Source organism: Triticum aestivum, chromosome 1D (assembly GCF_018294505.1).
Source record: "Triticum aestivum cultivar Chinese Spring chromosome 1D, IWGSC CS RefSeq v2.1, whole genome shotgun sequence".
In the NCBI taxonomy this organism is placed as follows: Eukaryota; Viridiplantae; Streptophyta; class Magnoliopsida; order Poales; family Poaceae; genus Triticum; species Triticum aestivum.
Genome location: NC_057796.1, coordinates 82530545 through 82539451, shown reverse-complemented (window position 1 = coordinate 82539451; position 8907 = coordinate 82530545). Strand labels below are relative to the sequence as shown.

The 8907-nt window shown below is 41.7% G+C and overlaps 1 protein-coding gene across 3 annotated transcripts; it reads left to right on the top strand.

Annotated features, from left to right (window-relative positions):
* The first annotated feature begins 992 nt into the window (after positions 1–992).
* On the top strand, positions 993–8273 carry LOC123180462 (coiled-coil domain-containing protein SCD2). Of its 3 annotated transcripts, none has more exons than XR_006491044.1 (18): positions 993–1500; positions 1699–1877; positions 2370–2433; positions 2736–2777; positions 2875–2913; positions 3551–3600; positions 3684–3711; positions 4308–4385; positions 4479–4586; positions 4669–4729; positions 4809–4844; positions 5269–5382; positions 5947–6035; positions 6520–6593; positions 7115–7159; positions 7267–7307; positions 7535–7661; positions 7926–7944. XR_006491044.1 is itself a non-coding variant. In XM_044592514.1 (18 exons), exons 1-18 carry the CDS (start codon positions 1135–1137, stop codon positions 8045–8047), a joined length of 1647 nt encoding a protein of 548 aa, XP_044448449.1. In that variant the 5' UTR covers positions 997–1134; the 3' UTR covers positions 8048–8273. The 3 variants fall into 3 exon arrangements, 2 of the variants coding, with proteins under 2 accessions (XP_044448449.1, XP_044448450.1); XM_044592514.1 differs by having other exon boundaries at positions 997–1500; positions 6520–6577; positions 7926–8273; XM_044592515.1 differs by lacking the exon at positions 4809–4844 and having other exon boundaries at positions 998–1500; positions 6520–6577; positions 7926–8273.
* The last annotated feature ends 634 nt before the right edge of the window (positions 8274–8907 follow it).

Genomic DNA, 8907 nt, shown 5'->3' with positions numbered 1-8907 from the left:
CTTGTAACGCCCCGGACACACCCGTTGGTTACTGGTCGTTACTCCTGGTGGGATCTTGACTGGATCCACAGATCAACACTAGTCTTTCCTGTGCACTCTGTCCTCAGTCATGTGCTCCTAGGACCAACTTCTCAGTCGGTATACTGAAATTGCTCCAAGCCGAGCACGCTTAACTTTGGAGTTCTTTTCAAATGGGCTTCCGGAAAAGAAGGAATTCCTTTATGATATGAGTAGTCTGTCATCCCTATTAAGCCAAACTCTCACACTGTTGGAGCGTGTCGGCAGTGAGGTCAGGGCCAACTCCTGCCCAAGTGTCATCTCCTAGTGCTGCATAAATCATGCATGTCGATCTGATTCTTTTAGGAACCTTCTCATAGACCAGCGGTGCTAGCTCTTCAATTTGGAACCCCTCGAGCCACCGATCCTCCCAGAACAAGGTGTCGTGGCCGTTTCCCACTGTAGCCCTTGTTGCTACCCGGAATAGTGCCATCGGTTCCGCTGGTACAACATTCTTAAACTCGCATCAAGGCCTAGAATTGTCAGCTCGTTGTAGCCAAGGCCAGGGCGCTTTGAAGAGCAGTGGTGAGCTAGCGCAGGTTCGGTATCCCAAGTCCACCTGCCCACTTGGATCGCACAGAGCACCAACAGGATTGCAATCAAGCATTCACTTTTTGATATAGTAAGCATGACAATGTATGGGGATCGCATGGCATGTATTGAAATACTTACGATCGTAATTTATTTATTTTAGAATATATTTGATCGTGATTTTGATATCATCACATAAACAAAAATAAATTAGAACTAGTATTTGTTACTGAAGTTTGTTTTTATAACCAAACAAAATACATCCTACATATTTTTGGATGTAGCAAGGTCCCAAAAATTAGAAACGAAAAGAAAAAAAGAACGCCACATAGATCCTGCCACGCGGCACACCACCCTGCCGATTGGAGAGCCGGGAGACCGTTATGGCCGGAAGCCAAAACGCTCGCCCCCGCCTTCGGACGGAGGACGAACGACCCATTCCCGTCCCCCTCCCTTCCCACCACCTCTCCGATCAAATCGCAGCCTCCAGGAAGAAGGGGAGAGAAAATCCCGCTCTCCTCGCCCGATCGGATCCGGCCCGGTGCCATGGATCGCATGTCGTCGCGTCCGGCGAGCCCGGGCGGCGGCGGTGGTTACGTGCGGCGGGGCGCGTACGTCTCCAGCAGCGCGCACACGTCGCCGGGCGGGTCCCCGTCCGCGTCCCCGGTGCACACCCGCCACACGCGCTCGGGGTCGCTCGGCGGGGCCGGGTCCACCTCCTCCGCCGGTCGCCGGGGGGCGGGGGCCGCCGCCGCCGCGCGCGCCGCCGCGCAGCGCCTCGCGCGCGTCATGGGCGGGCCCGGAGGAGAGGACGGCGGCAGCGGCAGCGAAGGCGAGGAGTGCGAACTCTCCGGCCCGCCCATCGAGCTCTCCACCCCGCGCCGGCCCGGCAACCGCTCCCCCTCCCCCTCGGTAACACCATCTGAATCGATCGCCATTTCCAGATTAATGGCATCGTCCAATTGAGGGCCTGCTAATGTGCGATCCTCCATCACACGTCCATGCGCCCCTCACGCAATTTTGCGATTTGTTAGTTGCTACATTACACATTGTGTCATTGTGTTTGATGGATGTACTAAGTGGTTGCATGTAAATGTGTGTGCATTTTAGATAGGTCGTTACCTTGCGGATCAGGCGCCGGTCATTAGCCGGCCACCCTCGCTGACGAACCGGTATGTGCCCGGGAAGTCGGTTCCGATGATACCATCCATCAAGCAATCAAACCGGCCAGCGACAAGCGGAACAGGTTCGGAATCATCCGTCTCCGTCCCTAACCGAAGGGAGCAAAGGTCAGTATTGTCACGCATTGTACACCGCATGTTCCGTACAATTTATAAGGAGTGAATTGGTTATGGTATGATGTTGTTAGTAGTGCTATAAGGGGTTCTCACCTGTGTACGAGTTCTGTTAATTCAAATGGAATAAATTATTTATCTCGTGACTCATGCTTGTTACTTTGTTAGTTTATCGAGGGTACAGTTTATGTGTGAACTACTCTCTCCGTTTCTAATTATAAGATGTTCTAACGTTTTTCTGAATCGGATATATAGACGCGTTTCAGTGTGTTTGTTCACTCATTTTAGTCTGTATATAGTCCATATTGAAATATCCAAAACATCTTATAATTCGTAATGGAGGTAGTACTATCTATCTAGTATCTCCCAGTTTACTTACAGAGAATTTGTTAATTAACAGAAGGCACCTCATTAAGTATTTATTGCCTTTTGAACATTATTTATTTATAATCACATGGTAAGTAATATAGGCTACATCATCCTTAGGAGATCAGTTGATCTTGGAAGCTCGATGAGAGGACGGCGCTCCTCTTCTTCTCTTAATGATGAGGTAAATCATTTCATCAGAAATACTTTTGTGTGAAATAATAATGACTGGATATTCAGAAAATTCTATGTTTTTCCCTGAGAAAAGCTGAGCGTATTGGTGCATTGAGAAAGCAAAAATATAAGATTTGCTACTTTAGGCTGCCAAACAATTATTTTTGCTCTTCTTTAGATTAAAATACTCCTCCAACCAATATGATATGGATGCTGTATATATGTTATTCTTCAGATGTCATTCCTTCACCTTAGGATCGATTGTTATCTTATTTGGAACACTCTTGTGGTTCTTGGATGCCTCCCTTGCAGATTAACACACTTCAAATGGAAAATGATAGCATGTACGAAAAGGTGAGATAAAATTATGATTATGAATTTTACTTCTACTTCTACTTGTTGGAAGCACTCAACATCCTTGTTATGCTGGCATGCATCTTCCGAGCTTCAGCTTGAAGAGGATAGATGCGATGAAGCAGATGTCAGACAGGTTTATTTCTGTGCTAAAAACTGCTGAATTTATGATAGCAAGTTCTGATACTTGAGTAGCTGGTTTAATCCTAGTGTACTTCTATTTTAGTTCTTACCTTGGAGGCTGGTGCTACAACTGCATAATATATTTCGATCAATGCAACATCTGTTCTAGGCTCCTTGTTAATATGCTCTTATGTTAATAGTCATAGATTAATTTCTCTACATTTATTTTACATGCCTTCGTGTTACATTTGGCTTTATCTTTTACATAGCAACTCAGGAAAAAAAAAGTTAAGGCCTAAGAAAGCCAAAACGTTCAGGTTTGCCTTCAGTTGCTAGAAAGTAACTGTGACATTTGTCTCTTTTACTGAACTGTGCTCCTAATAAATAAATAAATAAATAAATAATGTAAAATATTAGATGCTTCAAATGGATAGGTGGGACTTTAATTGCTATTCAGCAGACCTACTGGATCAATAGCTGTACAACGGCAGCAGACCAAGTTCCAGTCCTACTCGTTGAGCCACTACCAAATATGTAAATTTATTGGCATAGTTTCTAAATTCTGAAAGCCATTTGCATGAATATGTCTGCATTCACTTTATGTCATATCCATGTTTTGTGCTAATCGATCTTCACTATGTGAATTTCAGGCTGCTGGTATGGGTGATGCCATAGAACCGGAGGTCAATTTGATTAGCAGGTATGTGATTTACGAAAACGTATCATTTCTTCTTATTTACATGTTGACCATATTTTAAACCATGTTTCTGCCTTGACTCTCAGAAAGGCTGCAGCACTAGAACAGAGAAGGGTATGTTTCTATACAAAGCTTCTCCTGCTCAACATTTTGTCGAAATGTGAAAGCTTATTTTGATTTGAGTCCCCTTTTGTGCTTTGATGTGGTGCTTTAGGTGTTAGATTCTCCTGAGTTCTTCTTTTCGATGGTCTATATTTCGAAATAAATATATTTCCCCCACAATTTGGAACTTGCTTCTACCAAATGGGGAAATATTTAAACTGTAGCTCTCTAGCCCAACCAAGGGCTGACTGGTAATTGGCCAATCGAGAGCTGTATGAAGGAGATATAGGCCTATGGGAGGTCCGCTTGCTAGCGGGCCATGTTAGACTGGAGGCAAATGATGCCCAACCCCACGTGTCACATGGGACGGACAACCCTTGTATGGTCTATTGGAGGCAACCGAGCCCCATCGCCTCATTGCCCCATGAGCACCCTTGGATAGAAGATTGCACCCCACCCCACACCCGAGCCCTTGGTTGTTGACCTACCAGAGTATAATGAATTTTCTTCATTTCATAAATCCAAGTTAGAAATTATGGGGAAAATAAAAGCAATTCTAAGATTTTGCTTACTAACTCTGTCCAACCTCGAGTTCTGTTTTCTCTTAGGCTTCAATGAGAATTGCTTCAAGAAGGGGTAACAGTGCAAGCTGCGATGAGATTACAGCCCTTCGATCAGAAGCGAAGGTGAATAGTTCACCAAATATGATTACTTATTGCTGAATGATTTTCCTCAGTCATGTTTTGCAATCCTAAACTTTTATTTACTCTGTTGGGTAGGTTGCTGGTGAGATGGCCACATCTGTATCTCGGCGTGTAGGTATTGGATCAGAACTGAGATCTCTTCATGCAACATCCAACAGAACGATCCTGTCACAAGAAGAAATGGTGTGTAGGCTTGCTGGCCTATTCCTATTCTGGCACTTTGTTGTTTTTGGATCCATTACATTTCACGAAAATCATTTATCAGGAGGAGGTGGTGCTAAAGAGGTGTTGGCTCGCCCGCTACTGGAAACTATCTGTTAGACTTGGTACTGAGATTATCTTCCTGTATTGTTTTTCCGGGATCTTCCTCTAATGTAGTCTAATTAATTTCTCAAAATTCTCTAGCATTCTACTACAGCACAAAAAGGTGCAGGGAAGCAAGTAAATTTGTGGAGCCCTAAACAGCAACTCTCCTCCATTGTAATTGTTAGCATTGACAAATTAAGGGTTCGGGTGCTGGTTAAAAATAAGGGCTAAGGGACGCATTATTATCCTTCCCTATTTGTTCATTATAAAATTCACAAGCTAATGTTGCCATAAACATTTCGCATAGTTTGCCTTTTAAGGAGTGTACACTTAAATAATATGTCCTGTTTCAAATTTATTTCGTTAAGTTATTCATGGAGAGATTCAGTCCTTGTCTGTCATAATTTTCTCTGAAGCCTGTAAAATTTATTGCCAATTATTGTCAGGGAAAAATTGTTATTCTTCATGAGAAAAAGACTTATCCACAACTGAGCAGTCAATTTTTAGAAAATATGTAGATTGTCAGAATGGTTGGCTAATGCAAAGGTGTCTATTTTAGGGATACATTCTGATATCGCTGCACAAAAACTAGAACACTGGTCCTCAGTTGCACCACTTGCACTTGAAGTCGTCCTATCAATTGGGCAAAAAGCTAGAGATGGAACTTTATCAGGTCAGATTCCCTTTCAAAATCCATCTTTTGGTCTCCTAATTATGATTATGTTAATTACTACCATGAAGCTGTTGATACAAGCATCTCACATTTAGATTACTCTACAAGTAGCTTATGCCGTGATACATGTAGATGAAGGCCAGATTTCCATCAAATGATATAACCTACATCAATTGAAAATCCCTGCAAGATTCTGATGTCAAGATAAAAATGAAACTGGAAATGACATAAATGAATCTGCAGAATGTACTTGAGTTGCTTTGAGTTGGATTTCATCTTTGTTGTGATATGGATTTTTGCTTTGTATTTCGTACGTGCATAGAAAATGAATTCCAAATACATTTCCCTTAGTGAAGTACTTACATTTTGCCCATAGGTGCAAAAAGATGCCAAGTGGAGGGTTAATATATTTCTGTCATGTGGAGGATTAATATATTTCTGTTATTTTTTAAAGTAATATAATGTCAAAGGATGTATCATCATTTTAAGTGTACCAGAGATGGTATATAATATCATGATTTCAGTTACATTACTTATTTTCTTGTACTGTTCATTTGGTAGCAGATAATGATGTAAATGATACGGCTGGAGATGGAAATATTGAGAGCATGCTTTTAGTTGAGAAAGGACTTCGTGAATTAGCTTCACTCAAGGTTTTTCTCAATATTTTCTTAGTAATTTTGTGCTTGTCCCAATCTATGAGTTTCTTTCAGAGGCAAGTCCCAATTGATCAAGTTTGATGAGATCCATAGTACTCACAATAAACGAAAATTTTGTCTCATAGTGTTGGTGTGGCAATTTCCTAGATGATAGTTATCTTCTAGCAGTTCTCATGCTCGTCTAGTTCATTGTTTTGACAATTTCGTTTTTTCTGTCAATCACATTGAGTGATACAGAAAGTAATTGATGCGTCATATTGGTTCCACTTGATGAAAATAGAAAGTGGATCGCCAAACTTCACTACTTCAGACTCCTGTAACTAATTAGGGTTACAAGTTTGTGTCATTGTGAAGTACTATATTGTAGATGCAGTATGTGTCACTGAATTTGCTTTCACATCTTCTCATAAAGGAAGAAAATGATATTTATGTTTCTAGTTTCAATTGCCGAAGCAATAATCTAATATTCCCTTTGAAGGTAGAAGATGCAATCATGCTGGCTTTAGCAGAACATCGACGATACAGACCTCTCTCAGGTGGCTTCTCCAAAATGTACTCATTTCTTATACTTTTATCTTTAATATGTTACTATATGATATATCTCAGAACTTCCGACAGATATACAACAATTTTTCTCTGTCTACTACGATAAAGTCATAAGAGTTCCAAAAAGACTTGAGACTGTATGTGGTGCTGTTACAATTTGGCAACACATAGCATCTCTTGGGCATCCAAGAGCCACTTTTTGCAGACTCCGAATGGTACAGCAAGTTGATAATGCATATAACACCAGGGCAAAAAGGAACGATTACACTCGCTTAATATAATTGATATATACCAGAATCACTTCAGGAAAATACTGGACAAAACCATGTAGATTTTTGGTTCAGTAATTCTAGTTTGTATTGGAGAATTGCAGGAAGTTTATCACTTCGTTTGTGTGATTAGAGCTGCTTCCTAGCCAACTGTGCCCGCTCATCTGTCCTTCTGAACATTCATGTTGCTAAATTGACTTGATGGCATTGGACAAATACGTTTAACCCTTTTTATGATGAGTAAGCTTCCTTTTGTAGGTCCAGTTTTTCCTGCTGATAGTTATAGTTCTCCGGAGTCAACTGGTTAGTTCTTCTCTTCACTAATTCCTTTGGCATCTATGGCCTGTGAAAAACACTAGTACATCAAATTTCTTTACTAACTATCTGCGGGGGCTTGCTATTTGTCCTAGAGTTAAATGAGGATGAGCGAGAAGATGTACGCTTCAAGCAGGTAAAATAACAATCTGTCATCCATTTGATGTGTCGAGACAATTCTCTGCAAATTAGTACAGTATTATTATTTGTCCCGCTATGTGTCAAAGTTAAAACATGATAAACTAAGTTGACCATAGTAAAATGTCAGCTTAAACATTTTATGGCTGTTCTTGTTTCTTTCTTGTGAGTGTTCCATTTTGTACTTACCATAAATTTTACATCGAGGAACTAACGATACAACAGGCATGGTTGACCTACTTTTGGAGGCGGGCCAAAAACCATGATGTAGAGGAAGATATAGCTGACGACCGGCTACAGTTTTGGATAGAGCAAGGCAACCATCCAGTTACTACAAGTGATGTAGTTGAAGGTAGCCTCCCTTACATTACTTTTGAGATCATCTTTTGCACAAACCACAATTCTTTACAGTTTGTATGTTCTAAACAAAAGAAACCACAACTATTTTGTTTTGTTCAAAATTATGACTGAGAAACTATAGTGAGAAGTATCTTGACCTCGCAATCTTTTTCCTTTAACTTTATCCATCACCTCGCTAAACACTAATATTTGTGCTAAATGTGTTGTTGAAAGCCGTAATCATTTTTTTTCTTGTTTTGTCAAACTATGTTAAAAGTCGATAGAGGACTTCATGAGCTGAAGAAACTGGGGATCGAGTCTCAGCTGTGGGAAGCCACGAGGAGAGCTTTCGATGATGAATCCATTAATCATGGAAGTCCATTTGGATCTGAAGTTTAGCCAACACATAAATCAGAACGAGGCCTAGTGCCAATTTTGCGCCGTCACAGGCCCTAGAGCCTTTATGTTTTGTTTTGCAGTTTATGGTTCTTCCACAAGTTCATGTAAATTTTCTGATCAGAACTGGTGATGATTCTGTCTCCTAGGCCTTTTTCTTTCTTCCTAGCAACCTCGATTAAATCCTGTCAAAGCAAAAGTGATTAATTCAAGATGTGTTGTCCACTAATCGAGTAATCTGCTGCAACAGGATACATACATACATACCACTCATTGTGTTGATGAGACACCCTGGGTCCTCGGGTCCCTAGGCTCCAGCCGGCCAACTCTTTGTATACCCTGGGTCCCCGGGCTCCATAATCCCCCCTCCCTGCGCCTCTGGACTTTGCGTGCAACTGTTGGGAAATGTTCCATTGCCCTTCCAAGGTAGTCAAATTTCAGAATTGTGATCCTGAAACAGATAAGAGCTACGATGGTAGGATTGTAATGTTGGATAATGAGCAACTGGTATTCACTGAGGGCCAAAGGCCAATACATATACATGTGTGGTAAAGTGCAGAAAACCCCTTATACAATGGGGATATATAGAAAGGAGAGTATACACATCTAACACCTCCCCTCAAACTCATGGTGGGTCAACAACACTGAGTTTAGAGAGAAAAATGCCTTCGTGAAGAAGTCTGCCAACTGTAACTCAGAAGGCACATAGTGAAGAGCGAGAGTCTGATCCTGCACAGCAGCACACACAAAGTGGGCATCCGCACCGATGTGCTTGGTGAGCTCATGCTTCACCGGGTCACGCGCAATACTGATAGCACCGGTACTGTCTAATAGTAAGGGAGTCGGGGTAGTAGCAGACACAC